General features: G+C 54.1%; 4 protein-coding genes across 17 annotated transcripts; 1 reads left to right on the top strand and 3 right to left on the bottom strand.

Annotated features, from left to right (window-relative positions):
• Positions 1 to 2,304: 2,304 nt before the first annotated feature.
• On the bottom strand, positions 2,305 to 3,894 carry MBLAC1 (metallo-beta-lactamase domain containing 1). Its single transcript, XM_008536559.2, has 2 exons — positions 3,757 to 3,894; positions 2,305 to 3,444 (listed from the first exon to the last, which is right to left on the bottom strand). The coding sequence occupies exon 2, from the start codon at positions 3,425 to 3,427 to the stop codon at positions 2,615 to 2,617; it is 813 nt and encodes a 270-aa protein (XP_008534781.1). The 5' UTR covers positions 3,428 to 3,444; positions 3,757 to 3,894; the 3' UTR covers positions 2,305 to 2,614.
• TAF6 (TATA-box binding protein associated factor 6) lies at positions 3,619 to 17,616 on the top strand. 12 transcript variants are annotated; one of them, XM_008536565.2, is made up of 15 exons: positions 3,619 to 4,207; positions 12,732 to 12,947; positions 13,050 to 13,136; positions 13,267 to 13,420; positions 13,638 to 13,694; positions 13,794 to 13,913; positions 14,133 to 14,278; positions 14,380 to 14,457; positions 14,583 to 14,684; positions 14,790 to 14,972; positions 15,245 to 15,319; positions 15,434 to 15,559; positions 16,132 to 16,305; positions 16,572 to 16,769; positions 17,089 to 17,616. In XM_008536565.2, the coding sequence occupies exons 2-15, from the start codon at positions 12,792 to 12,794 to the stop codon at positions 17,467 to 17,469; spliced, it is 2,037 nt and encodes a 678-aa protein (XP_008534787.1). In that variant the 5' UTR covers positions 3,619 to 4,207; positions 12,732 to 12,791; the 3' UTR covers positions 17,470 to 17,616. The 12 variants fall into 12 exon arrangements, with proteins under 12 accessions (XP_008534787.1, XP_070423747.1, XP_008534788.1 ...); XM_070567646.1 differs by having other exon boundaries at positions 4,184 to 4,207; positions 13,773 to 13,913; XM_008536566.2 differs by lacking the exon at positions 3,619 to 4,207 and adding an exon at positions 8,493 to 8,812.
• Positions 4,101 to 8,527, bottom strand: CNPY4 (canopy FGF signaling regulator 4). The gene is made up of 6 exons (XM_008536560.2): positions 8,257 to 8,527; positions 6,192 to 6,318; positions 5,996 to 6,092; positions 5,633 to 5,755; positions 5,000 to 5,117; positions 4,101 to 4,907 (listed from the first exon to the last, which is right to left on the bottom strand). The coding sequence occupies exons 1-6, from the start codon at positions 8,369 to 8,371 to the stop codon at positions 4,753 to 4,755; spliced, it is 735 nt and encodes a 244-aa protein (XP_008534782.1). The 5' UTR covers positions 8,372 to 8,527; the 3' UTR covers positions 4,101 to 4,752.
• On the bottom strand, positions 15,676 to 21,549 carry AP4M1 (adaptor related protein complex 4 subunit mu 1). Of its 3 annotated transcripts, none has more exons than XM_070567651.1 (15): positions 21,415 to 21,549; positions 21,217 to 21,305; positions 20,725 to 20,831; positions 20,550 to 20,646; positions 20,299 to 20,409; positions 20,129 to 20,209; positions 19,866 to 19,928; positions 19,700 to 19,766; positions 19,541 to 19,594; positions 19,296 to 19,402; positions 19,100 to 19,194; positions 18,770 to 18,814; positions 18,486 to 18,536; positions 18,223 to 18,334; positions 15,676 to 18,036 (listed from the first exon to the last, which is right to left on the bottom strand). In XM_070567651.1, exons 1-15 carry the CDS (start codon positions 21,470 to 21,472, stop codon positions 17,812 to 17,814), a joined length of 1,362 nt encoding a protein of 453 aa, XP_070423752.1. In that variant the 5' UTR covers positions 21,473 to 21,549; the 3' UTR covers positions 15,676 to 17,811. The 3 variants fall into 3 exon arrangements, with proteins under 3 accessions (XP_070423752.1, XP_070423753.1, XP_070423754.1); XM_070567652.1 differs by having other exon boundaries at positions 21,217 to 21,325; positions 21,415 to 21,536; XM_070567653.1 differs by lacking the exons at positions 20,550 to 20,646; positions 20,725 to 20,831.
• Positions 21,550 to 21,622: the final 73 nt, after the last annotated feature.

Raw genomic sequence — 21,622 nt, 5'->3', positions numbered from 1 at the left:
CAGATCCACATGGTGGGGAACTCCACACTTTGGCAGTGGTGGGAGTATCTGAAGGAGGATGCAGGCGTGTCTGGAAGGCAGCAGGCAGTCCAGCCAAACTGGAGTGGAGAGTCTGCCTTGAAGAGGACTGGGTGAGAGTTTGGGTTATTCTACAGGCCATGTGGAGCCATTGAATATTTGTGAGTAGAGGAATCTAATCATACAGCTCAAGTTTCCCTAAGAGTTTTCCAAAAAAGAAGCTTGAAAGGAACTTCTAAGAGGACAGTCGCTCTGAGCCCAGTCTCCTAATATCTTAAGCACTGCTTTCCCTGTTATCAACCCTTCTCCACAGCATCCTCACTGCCTCCTTGTAATGGATCATTTCCTCCAGTGTTTGCATCCATTCAACTCTTCTTGTTCTAAGTGACTGTCAAAGCAGCTTAGGCAGGAAAGGAGTTAATTGGCCCAAGTGACTAAAGAGTTAAGGAGTGGATCTGGCTTTCAGTGCCCAATCTGGTCATCAGGTCTGTTTCTCTCAACTACTCACTTCTGCCCCCTTCTGTTTAGCTTCATTCCTGGTCTCCATTTGGTGGCCCCAGTAGCAGTGGCTCTTCCAAGGTGGCAATATGACCCATCATCCCATGTCAGTCTTGCAGGAAAGAACTATGCTTTTTTCCACTAGCTCCAGCAAAAACCCTAAGATTACCAAAACTGGACTAACTTAGACGACCTGTCCATCCGGGAGACAATTAGTGTGGCCAAAGGGATGTATTGTTCCAGATGACAAGGCCTGAGTCATGGGCAGAATACCTATGTTCTGGGAAGTAAGTCAAAACTGGAATTTTTGTTTGTACATGTTGAGAGTGCATAGCTCTAAATAACCGATCTCCTCTTCTCTCAGCCTCCCCACAGCCCTGAACCTGGTGGATCCACATGCCACATATCAGCTGAGGCCCCTGACAGCCGTGAAGACCACTCAGGGCATACTGCTGCACTAGCTGGCCCCTCCACACCCCAGTAGCCTCCCTGCACACCATGGCCCAGGAGCTGGGGGGCCTGGCCAGAGGCCTCCACTCCATGACAGTGCACCCACTGCACCACTTCCCCTCCATCCATCTTTGTGCAATGACTGGCAAGGACCCAGGCAGCCGTGGCTGTGCTTCTGGCCCAGGAACCGACACTCCTGTGGTCATCAAACTGGCCAATATCAGCGACCAGTCCATGTACAGCAGTGACTGGTTCACCCTCCAGGTGAACCAGCCCCTCCAAGCTGCCTTTGCTGATCTCCGTGCGGCCTTTGTGGATGCCTGGGAAACGCTGGCAGTCTGGCCCTGCCCAACATCCACCCAGGGCGGTTCATCATCCACAATAAGGTGGACTTCCTCCTCTCCTTTGTCTGCCCCACCTGAGTGCTTCTGCAGGTGTGTTTGGAGGGCCTGGGGACTGGGACACAGTTGTGAAGAGGCCACAGCCATAACAGGACTTCTGGAATAAGGGGAGGTGCCATCAACTTCTCTCACCTGGAGGAGTGCAATAGCTTCCCATCTAGTACAGCCAATTCTACTCTTGCCCCATTCCAACCACTTTTCCACTCAGAACAAATGGTAATTTTAAAACATGTGAGATTAGGTCATTAGCCTGCTCAAAAGTCAAAGGCTTCTCAATATAAATGGAAACCCCTCCCCATGGTCCACAAGGCCCTGACTAACTCTGCAGCCTCATCTATTGCCACTCTTCCCTGGCACTCTGCAGTTGAAACCCACGGTCTTCTCGCTGCTCAAGCAGGCCAAGCTGTCCTGCCTCAGGGCCTTTATACCTGCTATTTCTGTGCCTGGAAGGCCTATCTTCCAGATCCTTGTATGGCCTGCTTTCTTCTCGTTCAGTTCTTATCAAACCTCGACTCTGCTTTTCCTGACCACCCTTCCACCCCAGCACACTCTCCCCTTCTCACCCTGCTTTCTTTTTTCATATCTCTAACCACAACCTGTAATTATATGGTTTACTACTGTCACTGTTGTTGTTTACTTGTACATCTCAGTAGAACATAATCTCCATGAGGGACAGGAGTTTCTCCAGCTTGCTCACTCTTTTATCTCCATGACCTAGAGCAGTGCTTGAGACATTACAAGTGTCAAATACTCATTGAATGAAGGAATGTATGAATAAATTAAAGTCAGATGCCTTAGGTGTTAACCTTTTCTCAGCAACAGCATCCTAGGAGAAATAGACAATCGGCCAAAGCGACCCGTTGAAGTGTTGCAGCTGCTGATTACATTTGCATGATTATCGCTATTAATACTTCATATTTACATTAGGGCAGTACGATTTTCCATGCAGTTTCCTGTTTTTATTTTAGACGACCCTCCCAAGAACATTCTCTCACTTTTACTAATGAAGCCCCGAGAGGGGGCACACAGCTGAGCCAGTCCTTGGGGTCAGTTTGGTTGCAGAAACAGTGACATTGGCGACAGCACTGGCAAGAGCACTGTATCCTCGCTGCAAAGCTGGCCTCCTAGAGGAGCTGGAAGTGACCACCTTGAGTCCTCTGATTGGCTGTCCGGGTCCTCTCCGTCTCCGGGACGTCAGGTCCTTGGCTGAGTGGCTTCCCTGACAGGAGTCCAGTCTCTCCCAGGGCTTATCCGTGCATTGTGGGCTCCTTGTCTCCAACCACGGAATCCTGCCGGCTGTTCCCTGGATCCTTTGTCTCTGGCTGCGAGGCTTCCCTGACCACCCTAAAGGGGGCTCCGTGACCAGGCACAACCACATCGGCAGTGTCTAGGACCCTCTTCCGGCTCCGCTCCTGGGCCACCGGGTCCTCGCTCAGCGCCTGCCAGGAGTCCTCGTCCCCTTCGCGTTCAAACACATCGCCCACCACCATCACGGTGCCCAGGGCTGTGCCCGCCACCACAACGCTGACGTCCCGCTGGCCCCCGTGGCCCGGCGTGGCCCACACCTCGAGCCCGGGCCCCAGACGCAGGGGCCGCTCCTCCCCCAGCCCGTGGAGGAGATAGCGGCCCCCGGGGAGGCAGAAGTCGTGCGAGACCAGCAGAGACGCCGCGGGAAACAGCCCCAGGTTCCCGATGTGATCCGAGTGCCCGTGGGTCCCCACCACCAAAGTCACATCTCCAGGGGCCACGCCCTGCCCCGCCAGGGCCCCCAGAAGCGCCTCGCGAGCCCAGGGGCCCCCGGTGTCCACGAGGATGGGGCCACGGGCCGCCTCCTCCAGGGCGCTCTTCGCCTCGCCACCCGTGGGCGGGGGCTCTTCGTGGCTGGAGGCAGGGCCCCAGGCCTGGGGCAGGACAAGAGTCACGGAGCCGTCGGCACGCACGGCGTCGCCCTCCTCGGGCTCCGCGTAGCCCTGCAGCAGAACCACCACGGAGTATGGGCCGCCGGGCACCAATAGAGGGGTCTCCCCACGCAGCGGCTTGGTCTGCACTAGACTGCTCATGGCAGGGGAGGGACGGGCTGGGGAAAAGAAATGGTGCTGTGGGCGACTGTGCACTCCCTCTGGATTCCCACACAGGCCCAGCCTCGGCCCAGCGGCACCTTCCAAATCTCAGTTCTTGGCCACCCCCCCCCCCGCCTCCTTACGGTGGTATCGCCCTCACCCCCCTTCCGAAGATGGTATCGCCCAACCTTCCCTCCAGCGTGAACGCACGGGGCCCTAGGCGTCTGTGGTCCCCGCCTCGCTGGTCTCGGGTGGTGCGTCCTCACCCGTCACCCTCCAGAAGCTATCGGTTTTGCTTATACCTCACTCTAACAGAAGCTGCTCTTTACCTTGGACCTAGCTTTATCGCCTTAGGTCTTGCCTCACTCCGGAAAAAATAAAAATCGGAAAAGCGCGCGCGATTTTGTCCTCTGCGAGCTCCCGTAAGCTCAAGTATGGCGGCTGAGGAGACGCCAGACGCTGAGTTTTAATTCCGACGCACTTTGTGGCATGCGCAGACGGGCTGTCTGACCCCAACCTGAAGACCGCGGTTCTCAGCCCGCTGGGCCCTGCCAGCCTCCTTGGACTGCAAAATTGGCTTCTTAAAGGACGGCGGCCAACGGCCCTATTCTCAGGGCGCTGCCATATCGGCCTGCTATGATGAATGCACGACACTTCATACTTTGGGCCCAACTGATTTAAAAAAAAATTTACTAGCGATATAGAAAATTTGGCACCTGCGAAATTATGTGGTGGGCCCTCGGTGAAATTAATATGAAGTAGACCAAGTATCTACGCCACGTAAGTTATCAACATCGCCCTGTCCCCATCCACTGTCCCTTCTTGTTCACAGTTTGTGGGCATATAGCCTCCTGGACGCAGGCGGTGTGTCTAAGTCATAGAGAATGTCCTTTCTGGCTTTTTCCCTTGTAAAAGTCTGAAAAACAGACCCCCGAGGGGCAAAGTGACTTTCCCAAGGCCTACAACTCCTGTGCCATCGCTGACCCCCGGGGGGTGGGGGGGGGGGGGGGGATGTAGTAGAGATATTTAAAGGGGAAAGGCTTCAATACTGTCACCACACACACCTGACAATTAAGGGGCTAGACGGCAGGCAGAGGGCTCATCTGTTGGGGCAGGGCTTCCACCTGCTGCTCCCTCCTTTGTCCCCATAGCCATGCCATGCTGTACCCCCGGATCCTGCCTGAGACCAGATGGGAGAGAACAGCTACAAGCTCTGCGGTCACTCACACGTACACACACACTCTTAAAGCTGTGGGGCAGGGAGAGCTCAGACTTCAGAGGCTTCTCTATGACTGCTGCCCCCGTGGGGGCTTCAAAGGCAAGGGTCAAAGATCCTCTGGGTCGTGCTTGGGGTAGCTTGGTGTGTTGGTCAGGTTCTCCTCTTCCTCCTCCTCCTCCTGATCTTGCTCTTCCTCCTCTTCTGTCTTCTCTTGCCCATCTGTGATCTTCTCCTTTCCAGTCCAAGTTTCCCGGAGACATGCTAAGTTGGATGATAGAAAACAATTTAGCCATTGGTCCTGGGGGTAGGGGAGGGTGTGGTCTGGCAGGAAAGGGACCAGCTCACACACTTACCAGTTTCAGCAGCTGGGAGCACATGACCTTCACAGAGAAAATGCTGTAGGGGCTTCTCCTGATGGTGGAAATACCAGTCTCCCACGACATCTTCAAACTCCTCCAGCATCGTCTCACACTGGTCAAGTGGAAGGGTCAGAAGGGTATCTGCTTTGCTGGGTTTTGGAAACCCTCCTCTCTGCTCTTCACTCCCTGTCTCCCCACCCCACCCTGAAGAGGCAGGTAAACCAGGAGGTTAAACTTGGCTTACTAGATGTGTGATCCTCATTCATTCAACAAACATTTACTAGCACCTACTGTGCCAAGTAGGTTATTAAACTCTGAGTCTCAGATCCTTGCCTGTAAAATGAAAAATGGTAATAGTACCTACCACGTCAGGTTGTTGTGAGGGTAAAATGAGGCAGCAGCTGGAAAGTATGTGGCCCTAAATCTAGCACATAGTAGCTGTTCAGTAAGTGACAGTCCATATTATTAGCCTCTGTAATTAGTTCTTAATAGGCTCCTGGCCTCACTTTAATCGATGGCAGTCTTCACTCTGCCCCCTCTCCCTGCTCAGAGGTGGACCTCCCTAGGATCTAGCTCCCTGCTCAGGTTCCCTTCTCTCCTCCCTAAGCAGTGCAGTATCCTTCCTACCTGCTTCTTAAGGAACGTGACCTCCACGCTGGGTTCGTCCCACAGCTCCAGAGGGATCCCCAGATCCACCTTCACCCCCTTCTGCACCAGGCCCTTCAGCGTTGCCATGGTCTGACTCTGCCCCTGAGAGATGGGAATTTGGGATCAGCCCAGCCCACTGCCCCACCTCCTCCTTCCCCATTCTGCCAGATCAGTTTTGTCAACTACTGGAGACTCAGGCGAGTTGCATGAAGGTGACATGAGGGAGTCTACAATAGGGAGAGGATACTCCAGAGCTGGGGCCGGGGTCGGGGGGAATAGGCGTGAGGGGATAGAGGTTGTTGTTTCTGAGAAGTGGGATCCTGCCGTGGGGAAGAGTCTGACCTTAGCATATCTCAGTGAGCCCTTGCGCTCAGCATGAACACTGTAATCCAGGATCCGCTCACATAAGTTCTCCAAGGCCTCTTCTAGCCTTGTCTCTCTGTAGGAAGAGGGGAAACAAAGACACCTTTGGATGCTGTGGGAGCTCCCAGGGCTCCTTCAGGGCTTGGAAGGTGGAGAAGCACCAAGAAGGACTCACGAAACGCTGTAGGGGACGTGTCTCTTCCTCTTGCCTGTGTCCAGCACCTGCCCCAGCTCCAGCACCTCGCGAGATCGGCCAGTGCGACTCAGCTCTTCCTGTAGCTCCAGGCTCAGCAGCTTACACACTAGATGTCCAAGAGGATGTGAAAGACAAACAAACATACCAACAACTCATTCTGCAGATGAGCAAAGGCAGCAGAGCATGATGGTCATAAGTGCAGACTCTGCAGCCAGCATGACTGGGTTGGAATCCTGAGTCAGCTACTTAGTAGCTGACAATCCTGCTGGGCTTTGGTTTCTTCACCTCTAAAATGGAGATAATAATAGTACCTCCTTCTCAGGGGTGTGGTGAGAATTAAATCAGTCAATCTATATAAAACTCCTATCATAGTACCTGGCACCTAGTGAGCAGTGTACAAGTGTGTGCTGCTGTTCTGCAGCTATTTATTGAGCTCCTTCTGGATGCACAGTAACAATACAGAGAGCAGTAAGACCCATGATCCTTATCCACAGGACACTGCCATGTAGTTGGGGACAGCTAAAAAGATGATGACAATATGGTATGAGGGGCCCTACGCTAGGGGTTAAGAACAAGAGACTTAGTCTCACTAGGAAACACAAAATTCATTCAGTGGTCATTTATTGACTTCCTACTAGCCTGCGATTTCCTTAAGGGTGAGCAGTGCATCTGTTCCACCACTGTCTTTCCAGCACCCCCAGCACATGTCCTGGCACATAGTGGGTCCCAAGACAAGGAGTGGCCTATACAGAAGAGCCAAACAAACTAAACACAGGGGCAAGTAACAAAAGTGTCTAAAACGTGCCAGGCACTAGGCTAGGACCTGGGAGACACAGGTACTTTCCTTCCCTCCAAGACCTTACAGTATAGTGGGAGGTGACAGAAAAGGAAGAAGGCTTCCAAAGGAGGTGACATTTAAACTATCTCTTGAAGAACCAAATACAGAAGGGAGATGGTCATTCCAGGCAAAGAGAAGAGCAACCTGTAAAGGCAGAGACGTATGAGGGGGTAGGTCAGGCTCGGTGACTCTGAGAAGTTCAGTGTGGCTGAGGCCTGGGCTTTTTGGGGATGGGAGGTGGGATATGCAAATGTAAGAAAGATGGGGGCCATACAACAAAGAGACTGACACTATGCCAAAAATGTTGGCTGTATGCTGATCACAGCAGGAGGCCTGCAGAGGTGTTAGGACTCAACTGGGTCCCTTTAGAAACACTGGCAGAGGTAGGGGGAGAAGAGTGGGGACACAAGTGAAAGGAGAGGAGAGATTAGGACCAAGTCATGGGGAATACTGATAGTGAAATGCACTGTGGACTGAGGTGAAGGGAAAAAGAATCCAGGGAAGAAATTAAAGTCAGGAAGGCAATAAACTGGGGAGCCAGGACACTGAATGGCCCAGCTCTGAAGTGCGTTCTCCCAGCTGGGCCCAACACTGATGCAGCCCAGAAGATGCTGCTCGCTGTAAAATCCATACAGTACCCACCCTCTGCAAAGCCTCACACGTATGGGGAACCTCTCCCAGTTGTGTGGCCTCTTCTTTCATTTATGAGCGTCAAGGGCTGATTTACTCACTCCAAACCCCCTCTGGAGGGCGTGGGGCCTGTAATTTGGGAGCGTCTCTGCCAGGGTGGAGCAGAGGATATTTACAAGGTACGAGCCTTACAGGCTGTTCCAGCAGGCTCTCCAGATTTAGGTCTAGCGGCATGGGGGAAATACGAACACACAGAGGCACTAAAGATGCTGTGTAGAGTGGGCGGTCCTGAGCAGATAGTCCCTTAACTACAATTCCCACAAACTGTTGGGGCCCAAGCCAACAAGAAAAAGCGGGCTCCCTCTGGATGTCTCATGGGAATTGTAGTGCCATAGTTTTCGGGTAGGGCTATGCATTCCTTCCCTTGACCCCATAGGGATTCCACCAAGCTCCACCAGAATGTCCCTCAGGCCTTCAAGGAGATCGAATAACCCAGCCATCACAGTCCATCTGGCTCGGCCTAGACGAAGGAGGTGGGACAGAGGGAGGCGAATAGAGGCTACTCCCTTTAGATACCTTCGCATTTGCTGGGCAAGCGTTCTGTGTCATCGTCCTCCTCCTTCGGCGTCCCAGCCCAAGCACCGTACACAGCCAAAATGAAAAGCAATATTCCCAGCCGCACAGGTCCCATGACAAAGTGCTGTCCACAACCAACCACCCCTTGTCTTCAGACCAACTTCGGAAAGGCAGCGGGCCCTTTAAATCCCGAAGCGTTCGGCGGCAACTTAAATCCAGCTTGGCAGGGGCGGCGCACGCGCAGTGCCGGCCCGAAAGGGGGTGGAGTCTCACTGCGCTCCAGGCTTCCCCGCCCGGGTTTGGTGGCGCCTCCGGAAGGTCCTGGCCGCTGGGTGGTAAAGGAATAAACTGAAGTAATTGCAGAAGGAGGGTGTGCTCCTTACACGTGGACACAGAAACAGAGTCTTTTATAGCATTTCAAGCCGTGGGCCTCGAGGACTTACTCCGGCTCGAGGAAGGGACACTGACTTGCTCTCCTTCCCTGCCAGGACCTGCTCCCGGGAGGGGGCGGGGCCAACATGGCGCCGAGCGCCGGGTGAGCGGCGCTTTGGCGGCGGTGAGAGACTTTTCCTGCCCGGGACGCTCGGCTGGCGGGGCGGGTCTGAGTGGTACCCGGGGCTAGACCCTTTGAAGGGCCCGTGTGGGCACCAGGAGGAGGACGGTTGGTTGTGTGTCCGTGGCGTGGGGACTCCGTGTGTGTGTTTGCATAGGAGGGATGCTGGGGGGATGAGCTGGGCTCTGCGCCTCCTTTCGCGCTGGACCCATTGCCTGGGGACCTCCGACCCGCATCCCTGCTGAGGAGGCTGCTATACGGATGTAGTTCAAGTTCCCCCTCCTCTGTGAAGCCTTCCTGCCCACTCCACTGGCCTGAGGGGTCCCTGAGGTGGTAGAGTGTTTTATGAGCGTTTGCTGGCAGAGGGTACCGCAGGATATTGAAGGATTAGTAGGAGTTCGCCAGGGAACTGCGACACGACTGCTTCTTGTATACCCGGCTTCAGGCACAGAGTATGTGTTGAATAAATGTGTTCCCTGCAGATAAGACTTATAAACGTGGGGGAGGAGACCTGGGATGGTATGAGAAAACCAGATTCTCTTTCGCTTCCATCTTCCCACCCCTCCAGCACGCCCCACCTGTCCCCCACCTAACACCCGCAGTCAGTCCTAAACACTTTGACATTAGTCTTAGTAATGCCGTCCTCAGGCAAACCACTTTCCTTTTGGCGGCAAAGTAGATTCCAAGCTTGGCCTTTATCTTGTTCATTTTGATAATAGTGGTACCTAGTATTTATTGAGTATCTCCGTCTGTAGGCCTTACAATTCATTCATTTACTCAACAAATATTGAGTATCTCCAGTGTCTCAGGCACCAGTCTGGGGTCTTGGAATACATCAGTCCACATAACAAAGATCTCTGTCCACAGAGTGTGGGAAGGGGAGCTGTGGTGGTGATAAGCAGCAAGAAATGATACAGTATACATTAGCAGATGTTAAATGCTGTGGGGAATAAGAGGGCAGAGTGAGGGTGGGGTGCGGTATTAAATAGGGTGGTAGGAGTGGGCAGCCAAGCTGACATCTGGGAAAGAGCATTCCAAGCAGAAGGAACAGAGCAGAAGCCATAAAGCAAGAGTCTGCCTGTCAGGTTGGGACAGCGAGGAGGACAGTGGGGCTGGATCAAGGTGTAATAAGGAAGGAAAGGGGGTCGAGGATGTAATGGGGAGAGGGCAAATCACGAAGGGCCTTGTAGACCATAGTAAGGATTTGGGGTTTTACTCTATGGCAGCTGGGGAGCAGAGAAGTGACCCAATCTGATCGACATTTTGATGGACTCACTCTGGCTGCTGTTTTGGGAATAGATGTAGGGGGCAGGGGTGGAGCAGACAGACCTTGTCAGAAGGTACCCAGATGATAGAGGATGAGAGTAAGAGAATCAGGTTGGATTACCTGTGGGTTTGATGTGAGGACTCACATAAAAAATGAGCCCCTTATTGTGAAGATGAGGAAAGCCGAGGCTGGAGCAGGTGGGGAGTGGGGGATCAGGAGTTCAGGTTCAGAAGAGATTTTATGTAGACAGTTTGCTCTATGAGTCTAGAGTTAGGAAGAACACCCTGGGCTAGGGATATAAATTTGGCCATCATCGGCCTATAAGCTATATTGAAAGCTGTGAGAGTGGTTCAGGTCACCAAGGGAGTAAATGTCACTACAGAAGAAGACCGAGGACTGAGCCCAGGACACGCCAGCATTACGGAGATGAGAAGATGATGAACCGGTAAAGGAAACAGAGGGAGTGGTCAGTGAGGCCTCTAGGAGGAAAACCAAGAGAAGGTGGTGTGGCAGTGGAGTAAAGAAAGTGTTTTCAGAAAGGACTAGTCAGCTATGCTATATGCTGCTGAGAAGTCAAGTAAGATGAGGAAGGAGAATGGCCCTTGGCTTTGGCAGTGTGGAGTCATCGGTGACCTTGATGAGCAGTTTCAGGCACCAAGTGGAGTCAGAAGCCTGATTGGAGTAGGTTCAAGAGAGAAGGAGAGGACAGGAATCAGAAACAGTTAAGACAACTCTTTCAGGGAGTTTGGTTGCAAGGAGGAGCCGAAAAACGGTATAGCTTTTAGAGAAAGTGGAATGAAGAAAAGATTTTTTTTTCAGTTTTTAATTTTAGTGAAATACACATATCATAAAACTTACCATCTTAACCATTTTTAAGTGTACAGTTCAGAAGTGTTTAAGAACATTCATATTGTTGTGCAACCATCGCCACCATCCATCTCCAGAACTTTTTCACATTGTGAAACTGAAACTCTGTTATCTGTCAAACAGTAACACCCCCTTCTCCCCTTTTCCTAGTCTTTGGCAGCCACCCTTTCTGCTTTCTGACTCTGCATTTGTCTACTCTAAGAACCTCATATAAGTGGAATCATATGGTATTTGTCTTTTTGTGACTGGCTTATTTCACTCAGCATAATGTTTCTAAGGTTCATCCATGTTGGAGCGTGTTTCAGAATCGCCTTCCTTTTTAAGGCTGAATAATGTCCCATTGTATGGATAGGCCACTGTTTTGTTGTTTTACATGGGAAAAATAACTGCATTTTGTAGGCTGATGGGAATGATCCGGCAGGTTGAGAAACTGATAATGATACAAGGAGATGGGAGAAAGGCTGGAGCAAGGCTTGAGTTGGTGAGGGGCATGAGCAGTTTCTCTGCAGTTATGGGTAGGAAGGAGGAGTGTGGACACTGGTGCTGCTCACTGGGTAGATGTGGTGGTGGGAGTCTGGAGGTCTCTTCTGATGGCCAAAATGAGGGAGAAGAGGTGTCAGATAAGACAAAGGGAGACTGGGGCCAGCCCCCTGGCTGAGTGGTTAAGTTTGCACGCTCCACTTCGGCGGTCCAGGGTTTCACCAGTTCGAATCCTGGGCACAGACATGGCGCTGCTCATCAGGCCATGCTGAGGCGGCATCCCACGTGGCACAACTAGAAGGACTCTCAACTAAAAATATACAACTATGTACCAGGGGGCTTTGGGGAGAAAAAGGAGAAATAAAATCTTTTTTTTAAAAAAAAAAGAGGGCCAGACCAGTGGCACAGTGGTTAAGTTCACACGTTCCACTTCGGCCGCCTGGGGTTCACCCGTTTGGATCCCAGGTGCAGACATGGCACCACTTGGCAAGCCATGCTGTGGTAGGCGTCCCACATATAAAGTAGAGGAAGATGGGCATGGATGTTAGCTCAGGGCCAGTCTTCCTCAGCAAAAAGAGGAGGATTGGCAGCAGATGTTATCTCAGGGCCAATCTTCCTCAAAAAAAAAACAAACAAAGGGAGACTGAGTGCACTGAGGTGTAGTATGATTGTCTGGCAGCATTAAGGGCCCCTTTGAAGTTTGTGGCCATGAATTTAAAGTGGGAATTGGTCGAGATGGTTGTGTGTTTTCTCATGTTCAATTGTACGGGTCTGTAGAGCGAGAGAGTTGTAGTTAATCAATATTGTGTTTTCGTCAAGCATGAATAATGGTGCAAGAAGGGGCAAGAGAGATGAAGGTATGCACATTAACAATCATAGGAAAAAAGACATTTTCCACATTTGCAAAGAAGAAACCCAGAGCTGGGAGAATTTAAGTAACTGGCCCAGGTAACACAGCTCGGTAGTACTAGGGCTGGGATGTAGACTGAAGGCCGAGATCATTCTGCTGTGCCTCCCTTGTCCAGTGCCTGGGATAGAATCTAGAGATTCTACAGTAGAATCAGAGCTCAATATTCTATTGAGCTCAGGAGAATCAGAGCTCAATAAATGGTGTCGAATTTGATCGGATTGCTACCTCCTGTTACACCCAGTGCTGACTCACGTGGGGATGGACAGAAGGCACCCCTGAGTCCCTTCCCCCGCTCACATCTCATTGTCCTCCTTCTGTTGTTGCCTCTCCTGACCCGACAGCCCCTCTTCTTGGGGTCTCACATTTTCTCTCTTCTGCCTGCCCCATCCCCCTGCCAGGGACTCCATCTCTCCACCCTGGGGCATCATCCTTCAGGGGAGGGGAAGAGGGGCTCCAGAATGGCTGAGGAGAAGAAGCTGAAGCTCAGCAACACTGTGCTACCCTCGGAGTCGATGAAGGTGGTGGCTGAGTCAATGGGCATCGCTCAGATTCAGGAGGAGACCTGCCAGCTGCTGACAGATGAGGTCAGCTACCGCATCAAGGAGATTGCACAGGTAACCTGGTCCCTCTGCCCAGTCCTGCGTTGTATGGATGATGCTGCCTGGGCCACCTTCTTCCTCAGGGTCTCCAGCTGATGTCTGTTCTCCCACCCCCAGGATGCCTTGAAGTTCATGCACATGGGGAAGCGGCAGAAGCTCACCACCAGTGACATTGACTACGCGCTGAAGCTAAAGAATGTCGAGGTGATTGGGATGCACAGGACTGAGACAGGGACAGGGTGGTGAGACACTGTCCTCCCAGACATTGCATCTGCCTTCAGCAACGCCCCCACAGGCTACCTTCTCATCCCAGTGTCTCTCTCTTCTGATACAGCCACTCTATGGCTTCCACGCTCAGGAGTTCATTCCCTTCCGTTTCGCCTCTGGTGGGGGCCGGGAGCTTTACTTCTACGAGGAGAAGGAGGTTGATCTGAGCGACATCATCAATACCCCTCTGCCCCGGGTGCCCCTGGACGTCTGCCTCAAAGGTTGGCGGAAGGGAGAGCAGGGTGGCAGGGAGGAGGGGAAGGAGGAGCCATGCATATGGGTCTGAGGAAGCTTACCAGTGAAGCAACTCAGTGTGAGATCCCTGGTGAGTGCGTTGCAGGAGATGGGGACAGGAATGAAAATATACATTCCTTAGTGTGGAGTGACTCCCTAGTGTCCAGGTCCAGCAATTCACCTTGACACCTCCCTTCCTTGCAGCTCACTGGTTGAGCATTGAAGGCTGCCAGCCAGCTATACCGGAGAATCCACCCCCAGGTAACCCTCTCCGTGCCCAGAGCCCGCCCCTTCCCTCTCTCCCTTCTTCCTTTACATCTGCTGCTCTCATCACTCCAGCTGTGACTGCTTTCCCACCAGCTCCCAAAGAGCAGCAGAAGGCTGAGGCCACAGAACCCCTGAAGTCAACAAAGCCAGGCCAGGAGGAAGACGGACCCTTGAAGGGCAAAGGTCAGGGGGCCACTCCAGCTGATGGCAAAGGTCAGTCCTGCTAGGCCAGGCCTCTCCTGGCTCTTGCCCCAAAGCCAGATGGTCATTTGTGAAGTGGGGGAGGTCAGGGCCAGGGACGAGACCTCAGGCCAGAGGTCCCCAGGAAGGATCAAGAAACATAAGGCGGGTCTCCCTCGGTGGGGGAGTGGAGGGTCAAGGTTTGTCTGGTACTGATGCCTCTTCTGGAGCTTTCTTTTTCAAACCCATCAGGGAAAGAGAAGAAGGCACCACCCCTGCTGGAGGGGGCCCCTTTGCGACTAAAGCCCCGGAGTATCCACGAGTTGTCTGTGGAGCAGCAGCTATACTACAAAGAGATCACCGAAGCTTGCGTGGGGTCGTGTGAGGCCAAGAGAGCGGTGAGGGCCCCCTGTCCTGCCTCTACTCCAAGACTCCTCTTTTACTCCAATTCCTCCCCCCAGAATCTGGCCCCATTTCACTCGCTGCCCTCCTCCCACAGGAAGCTCTGCAGAGCATTGCAACAGACCCAGGGCTCTACCAGATGCTGCCACGATTCAGCACCTTCATCTCAGAGGGGGTAAGAGGATTTGGGAAGGCCAGGAGCTGGGATGAGGTTCCGGGGGTGAGGAGGCGTGAGGACGTGGCAGAGGGAGCTCATCTGAGGGGTCTCGCCACCCCGTCACTTACTTCTCCTTCCCACAGGTCCGTGTGAATGTGGTGCAGAACAACCTGGCCCTGCTCATCTATCTGATGCGCATGGTGAAGGCCCTGATGGATAACCCTACACTGTATCTAGAAAAATACGTGAGTGGTCCTGCACACCCACCTCTCATCCCAGGGGCTGGGGACCTCGCTGCCACCAACAGCAAGCCATGTGTCAGAATTAGCTGACTCGCCACTTCTCCTTAGGTGCATGAGTTGATTCCGGCTGTGATGACCTGCATCGTCAGCAGGCAGCTGTGTCTGCGGCCAGATGTGGACAATCACTGGGCGCTCCGAGACTTTGCTGCCCGCCTGGTGGCCCAGATCTGCAAGCATTTCAGCACAACCACTAACAACATCCAGTCCCGGATCACCAAGACCTTCACCAAGGTGAGCCAGGAGAAGAGGAGTGTAAGCTGTTTCACGTCACTCCCCAGGGTTGTCACCAGAACAATGCGAGCTTCACCCAAACCAGTGGGGTCAGCTGTGGCTGGGGGAAATGACACTGAAAACAAGGGGCCGAGGGCAGAGGGACTGAGACTTGAGCTGCATCTGTAGTGTCTTAGCGATCTACAAGGGAAGTGTGTTTGTCAGAGACTTAGGGCGTTACCAATTAGCCTTTCAGACCCCGTTATCTGGGTCTATTTTCTGTCCCCTTACAGAGCTGGGTGGATGAAAAGACTCCATGGACAACACGTTACGGCTCCATTGCAGGCCTGGCAGAGCTGGGACACGATGTGAGGCCCCGGGGGGAAGGGGAGGCATCATGAGGTCACAGCCGGCAACAGCCCCCAACCCGGGAGACCCTGTGTTGACCCCAGGACGCTGGTTCTCCCCTTCCTTTCCAACAGGTGATTAAGACTCTGATTCTGCCACGGCTCCAGCAGGAGGGGGAGCGGATCCGCGGTGTCCTGGATGGCCCCGTGCTGAGCAACATCGACCGCATCGGAGCTGACCATGTGCAGAGCCTCCTCCTGGTGACCAAAGCCCCCTGTTCCTGCCTTTGCCCAACTTCTTCCCACCAAACGCCCCTCCCCCACCCCCACCCCCACCCCCACCACCCCGACCACACACAACACGGGTACAACGTTCAGCCAGCACATGGTGTCTTTTATTCACTTATCCCATCTTTGCCTCATATGTTCAGAGCATGCCTCGGAGTCCGATACTGTTTTGCAGATGGAAAGACTGAGGCACCCAGGAGTTAGTAAGAGGTCAGAGGTCTTAACTCTCAGCCTGTGACTTCTAGACCGCACTGCCCCCGGGGCTTCTGCATCACTCTGTGGCCCGCTCTGTGCAAGGCACACGCCCTCTGGACCAACCAGCCTTGAGTCACCAGTGTATTCAGCAAGTTCTCCACTCACACCAGTGGATGCCCGCATTTTCTTAGGAAGAAAAACAACAGCATTCCTTACACACACTGCTGTCCCAGCACAGTTTGGCCTCTAAGAGGAACATACCTGAAAGAATGAGTAATCTTTTTCACCCCTTCTCACTACTGAGAGTCCCAGCCCTCTCTACCTGCCTTTTCTTTGCCTTCTCTCTGCAGAAACACTGTGCCCCTGTTCTGGCAAAGCTGCGCCCACCGCCTGACAATCAGGATGCCTATCGTGCAGAATTTGGGTCCCTCGGACCCCTCCTCTGCTCCCACGTGGTCAAGGCCCGGGCCCAGGCTGCTCTGCAGGCTCAGCAGGTCAACAGGACCACTCTAACCATCACTCAGGTCAGTGACCCAGTGGAGAGGAGGGGTAAGGTGAAATGAAGAACTCAGGGCTGGGACAGGGCCGGGGTTCCCCTCGGGGCAGGAACTCACAAACATGCACACGTACTCACTTGTAAAGCACAGTACCCTGCCTCAGCAGTCTTGGGGGAGTCCAGGCCCTCTTAGTGAATGAAGCCCCGACCCCAGGGAGATCCACTGAGGAGGAGCCAGAGGAGCCCTTCTTTTCTTAGACACTGACATTTTCTTCTTGCCTTTTCTTCCTATAGCCTCGGCCCACGCTGACCCTCTCGCAGGCCCCTCAGCCTGGCCCTCGGACCCCTGGCTTGCTGAAGGTCCCTGGCTCCATCGCACTTCCTGTCCAGACACTGGTGTCTGCACGAGCTGCTGCCCCACCTCAGCCTTCCCCTCCTCCCACCAAGTTTATTGTAATGTCATCGTCCTCCAGTGCCTCATCCACCCAACAGGTATGTGGAGCCGTGGGGGACCAGGGATGAGGGGGAGCATGTCACCATGCTGCCCCAAGGGGCCAGGTTACCTCAGAGAACCCTGGGTGGCCCGAGTAGAACCCAGTCACCACTGGGCTCAAGGACAGGAGCTGGAAAGGGCACTTCCCAGGGGCCTGTGAGGCCATAGCTGCTTATCCTGAGCAAGGCTCTCGAGCTGGCAGCAGCCTACAGGCTCAGAGGGTGGGAACTAATTATTTGGTCGGCACAAGTATTCCCCCACGCCTGGGGAGTGGGGAGGGCACAAGGCAACCGGACTACCTTTCCTTTCTGCCCCCAGGTCCTATCCCTCAGCACCTCAGCCCCTGGCTCAGGCTCCACCACTACCTCTCCCGTCACCACCACGGTCCCCAGCGTGCAGCCCATTGTTAAGCTGGTCTCCACCGCCACCACCACCCCACCCAGCACTGCTCCCTCTGGTCCTGGCAGTGTCCAGAAGTACATCGTGGTCTCTCTTCCCCCGACAGGAGAGGGCAAAGGAGGCCCCACCTCCCATCCTTCTCCAGCCCCTCCTCCATCCTCAGCCCCTTCCCCACTTGGGAGCAGTGCTCTCTGTGGGGGGAAACAGGAAGCTGGGGATAGCCCCCCTCCAGCTCCAGGGACTCCAAAGGCTAATGGCTCACAGCCCCCCGGATCTGGCTCCCCTCAGCCTGCGCCTTGATGCTGTCACACATCTGCTGACCTTCTCTCCCCCGATTCACACACACACACACGCTGGGTGGAAGGAAGGAGTACTCTGCTTCCGCCACATTACTTTCTTTTTAGATATTGTATAGCTAGTTCCTCAAAATAAAAGTTTGATTTGTAAGTTCTGATCCACCTCAGTCCTTCCTGTGTCAGATCCACAGGAGGGTCAAACTCTACAAGTCCACCTGGTCTCTAGGACTCAGGACTCTTCCAGCCAGATCCATAGCCACGGGCCAGAAGGCTGGAAAAGACGTATTGTCCCTCTGCCGATCCACAGACCACTGCCTTTGCTGCTCGTGTCCTCGTGGGGGGAGCCTCAGATCCGAATGACATAGGCATCACTGTGGCTTAGGTGTCGCACCCACTTGTGGGGGTTGGCATTGCCGCAGGGTCTGAACGCCAGCCTGAGGAAGCGAACCTGGAGGCCAGAGCACGTGTGCCGAGGAAGTTCAAAGGAGAGGCTCGCGGGGCCCAGCCCCAAAGGAGGGGCCGAGGTGGAGGGCCCTTGGCCAGGAGGCCCTGGGAGGCCTGGGACGTCCATCTGTGAGGGGCAGAGGCAGGGGGAGGGGTGCTGAAGGCACAGAGAAGAAAGAGGGCAGGGAAGCCAAGGGACCAGGAAGCTGACCACGCTGGCAGGAACAATGCAGCAACTGCATTAGGAGGGGTGGGCCGGGGGGGCTGGAAATGGAGGTGGAAGGGAGGGCCTTACAGAATCGGTAGCCGGTACCTGGAAAAGGGCTGAGAGCTGAGAGCCTCCTTGCACCCGAGGAAGGTCCCAGCGAAGGGCGCCCTCGCCCAGCTCTGCCTTCTGCTCTGGGCTGCTCAGCTCCTGAGACAGGCTGGAGTTTGGAGAGGAAAGGTGCTGGACTCAGCCCCTGCCTTCCTCAGGAGCAGGCCAGTCCCACCCCGAGCTTACTCCTCCTCAGTGCCATCCTATTGTCCCGGGAAGCTGGTAAAACCACCCAAGCCCCCACGGTGCATACAACTAACCTGACCACCCCTCGCGGTAGGGGAAGATGCAGCCTGACGTTAAGAGCCTGGCTGCAAAGAAAGGAACAGTCAGACCCAGGTAAGTAGTGATTTGTTCATATTCTTCGTTTATGTCACAACTGGACATCTGCACAAGGACCACCCCAACCCCTTCCCAAACTCTAGAGCCTCTAACTAAACTGGATTCCGAGGCTGGTGATGCATCTGAAGGCGGAAGCAACAATAAGTGGGCCTGGTCTCCCACCCTACATAGCTGAACTAGGCTTAGGCACCCCGACTTGTACCTCTTTGGGGGCAGGTCACATCGTAACTTCAGATAAACCTGGAGCCTGGGTGAGAGGGTACAATACGGTTACTCGGGCCATACCCTCACAGCATCTTACCATCCCCCACCCAGGGCCCCCATGTGTGGCTGTGTTGGTGCCCCAAGAAGGCGAGAGAAGGGCTCCACTAGCCACTAGCGTTCACAAGGCTGAGTCCACTTTGGGGGAGAGTGCCTTTTTCCAACTTGCACCCTATTACCTTGACCACCACCACTCACCCATAAGTCTTGGGAAAATGCAGGTATTAGCTTGGGCTCCAGAGAAGTTCTGGTACAGGGGAAATGGTCTCACCTGCCTGAGCCTCGGTCCCACTGCACAGAGGGAAAGAGCCGGAAAGGCAGCGGGGAGGGGAGGTCATCTGAGAGTTGGTACCGCATCACAGTCAGCTGAGACCAGAGAGGAACGGAGGTCAGTCTGGTCTCCTCACATTTGAACTGCCTCCCTTCCCCACGATAGATGGAATATGCTAGGCCACCCTGATCCTGACCTCGCCCTGAGGTGGCTGCAAGCGGAGGATTCGATGAGACTCAAACTCATCCAGATGCACCGAGCTGTGAAATGAGACCTCATCCACCCGAATTCCTGGCCCATAACCTGGAAAGACAGACAGACTCCTCTCCATATCTTGGGGGAGAAGAGTGGGAAGTTGGGGATAATCTGTCTCTAACTTCGCTCCATGAAACCTCTGGCACTGACCTATATACACTTAGAGAAAGACCAGTTTCTCCTCACCTCTTAGTTCTGACTTCCCCACACAAAATTCTTCGGTCAAGCCAATGCGCATCTCTGTCAGAGGAAAGAACATCAGAGAAAGCCACCAAATACTGCCATACACACCAGCAAGGAGCCTGTCCCAAACCCCACCCTGGCTCCCGCCTATAAACTCCTCACCAGAGCCGCTGGGAAGAAAACTCTTCAGCCGGATCTCTCCCTGCACGTCCACCTTTAGCAGTGAGCCCTGAGAGTGGCAGGGAGGTTCATGTCCAGAGGTGACCGCACCAACATGGTTCCCAAATACCATCTGTCCTCAGCTCCAGGGCTGGGGGCCTAAACTTACGTTAGATGCTATGAGTACGGACAATCTCTCCACCACATCCAAAAACACTTCATTCTTTTGGCTCTGAGGAAGAAAAGGGATTTACATGGTTGGAGGCTGAACGGCCTGTGTTCTAAAGTGGACAGGCAGAAAGGACAGGGCAGTGGAGGCCAGGGCCCGGGGTGGGGACACAGGGGTAAGGGTGGTGGAAAGATACACCGAGATCCTGGACTCTGGGGTCCCAGAAAAAAAAGAGGGTCTGAACCCCTCAATCCCTCCCTCACCTGGTCAGTGCGGCTGGACAGGACAGGGCGGCTGGCTGCACTGCTGGGGGCCACTTTGCTCTGTTGTGTCTCAGCCCCAAACTGTAAAGCACCCAAAGCCATCAATCCTCAGGTTTGATACTCCCTGCCAACCCTCCTCCCTCCTCGTCCTCTTCTTTCCTTCTACTGACCAAGCCAACGCTGCTGAGGTCAAAGAGGCTGAAGGGCTTGCTGACCACAGCCTCTGTCTGAATGAAGTTCCTCAGCATCTCTGTGGATGTGGTCTGTACATAGCCATAGTCCTATGGGCAGAGGAAGGGAGGAAGGACAGTCTTTGGGTGGTCAGTGGAGGGAAGGGGTGGAAATGAGTGGACTTAGCCTTGCAACCACACGATATATCTTCAGGGATCATAGGACAGTGAGGGAAATCCTGGGGCCTTACCAGCACTTCATCCAGGAGTTCATAGACAAGAGCCACGTTGCGGGAGATGGTGCCCTCACCCAGGGAACCACAGTAATCGCCCAGGAGAGTGGCTAAGCTGAAGGAGACAGGACAGTGTGCATATGCCCCTCCTCTGAGACCCCCACGCCCAGGTACCCAGCCCTGCCCTCCTCACCGGGAGAGCAGCTCTAGGAGGCTGAAGGGAGAGATGTTTTCTGAAGTCGTGGCCACCAAATAGAGGCCGCTGTGTCTGATGTGAATAAAATGACGGTCATCGTGGTGCTGAGGCAGAGGCGGGGAAACAGCATTAGGAAAAGAGAGTTGCCGTGCTTTAGGGCCCATAAGCCTGGGGCTCCTTTTCTGATTCCCCTACTGACTATCCGTGTGACTTCGGGCAAGATAGGAAACTTCCCTAGGGCCCAGCTTCCTAATGTGTAAAGGGAGTTAATGATAGTACCTACCCCTGAATTGCTGAGGATCGAGACGCGTGAGGAGCTGCGCCTGGTACATTGCCAGCGCTAAATAAACTTACGTTAATATTATTTGGAGGAACGTACTCCCCCAGGTGGAAGCTCTTAGGGAAACAGCCCTGGGAGGAGGCGGCCCCCCTACCCCGACCCGTCAGGCGCACCCCCTAGTGCCCCTCCCCCGACCAGCGAGTGGTTACCATGACAACCGGGGACTCGTCTCCAGGCAGTCCCGTCAGCTTCCGGTAGAAGAGCTCGGCCACATCCCGGCCGCCACTGTCCCCGCGGACTGACCGAGTGGAAGGACAGCTAAGGAGCGGGTAACACAGGCTAGCTCTGGGGCACTGCTCCACCCAGGCTCTCCAACCCCCGTCCCCCGCCTCGCGGGTCAAGGATACAGTCCTTGTAGATGAGCGGGTCCCCTTTGGAGGACAGAATGAAGAACTGGGAAATCATGGCCCTTCGGAAGAGCAGACAAGGAGATAGCGAAATGCAGGCCCGCCCCGCCCGGCGGCCCCGGAACAAAAGGACGCGCGTACTGGCCCTTTAAGAGCGATTCTCCTCCGACCGCGGGAAACCCGGCGCCCGCCCCGCCTCGCCCAGTCT

The sequence above is a fragment of the Equus przewalskii genome, chromosome 12, assembly GCF_037783145.1.
Source record: "Equus przewalskii isolate Varuska chromosome 12, EquPr2, whole genome shotgun sequence".
NCBI lineage: Eukaryota > Metazoa > Chordata > Mammalia > Perissodactyla > Equidae > Equus > Equus przewalskii.
Note: the sequence above shows the minus strand (reverse complement) of the source record. Positions and strands in the feature narration are given on the sequence as shown.

What these genes read in the sequence shown, in the direction of transcription:
- MBLAC1 (XM_008536559.2), bottom strand. Translation starts at nt 3,427, where the DNA reads ATGAGCAGTCTAGTGCAGACCAAGCCGCTGCGTGGGGAGACCCCTCTA.
- CNPY4 (XM_008536560.2), bottom strand. Translation starts at nt 8,371, where the DNA reads ATGGGACCTGTGCGGCTGGGAATATTGCTTTTCATTTTGGCTGTGTAC. An exon ending in GCTCACTGAGATATGCTAAG is followed by an intron (nt 5,756 to 5,995) that starts GTCAGACTCTTC and finishes CCCATCTCTCAG; the next exon opens with GGGCAGAGTCAGACCATGGC. An exon ending in GCTCCCAGCTGCTGAAACTG is followed by an intron (nt 4,908 to 4,999) that starts GTAAGTGTGTGA and finishes CATCCAACTTAG; the next exon opens with CATGTCTCCGGGAAACTTGG.
- TAF6 (XM_070567646.1), top strand. Translation starts at nt 12,792, where the DNA reads ATGGCTGAGGAGAAGAAGCTGAAGCTCAGCAACACTGTGCTACCCTCG. An exon ending in CGTGTGAGGCCAAGAGAGCG is followed by an intron (nt 14,279 to 14,379) that starts GTGAGGGCCCCC and finishes CTCCTCCCACAG; the next exon opens with GAAGCTCTGCAGAGCATTGC. An exon ending in CCACTCTAACCATCACTCAG is followed by an intron (nt 16,306 to 16,571) that starts GTCAGTGACCCA and finishes TTCTTCCTATAG; the next exon opens with CCTCGGCCCACGCTGACCCT.
- AP4M1 (XM_070567651.1), bottom strand. Translation starts at nt 21,472, where the DNA reads ATGATTTCCCAGTTCTTCATTCTGTCCTCCAAAGGGGACCCGCTCATC. An exon ending in TGCAGCCACCTCAGGGCGAG is followed by an intron (nt 19,195 to 19,295) that starts GTCAGGATCAGG and finishes CTCTGGTCTCAG; the next exon opens with CTGACTGTGATGCGGTACCA. An exon ending in CTACCGCGAGGGGTGGTCAG is followed by an intron (nt 18,335 to 18,485) that starts GTTAGTTGTATG and finishes TCCAAACTCCAG; the next exon opens with CCTGTCTCAGGAGCTGAGCA.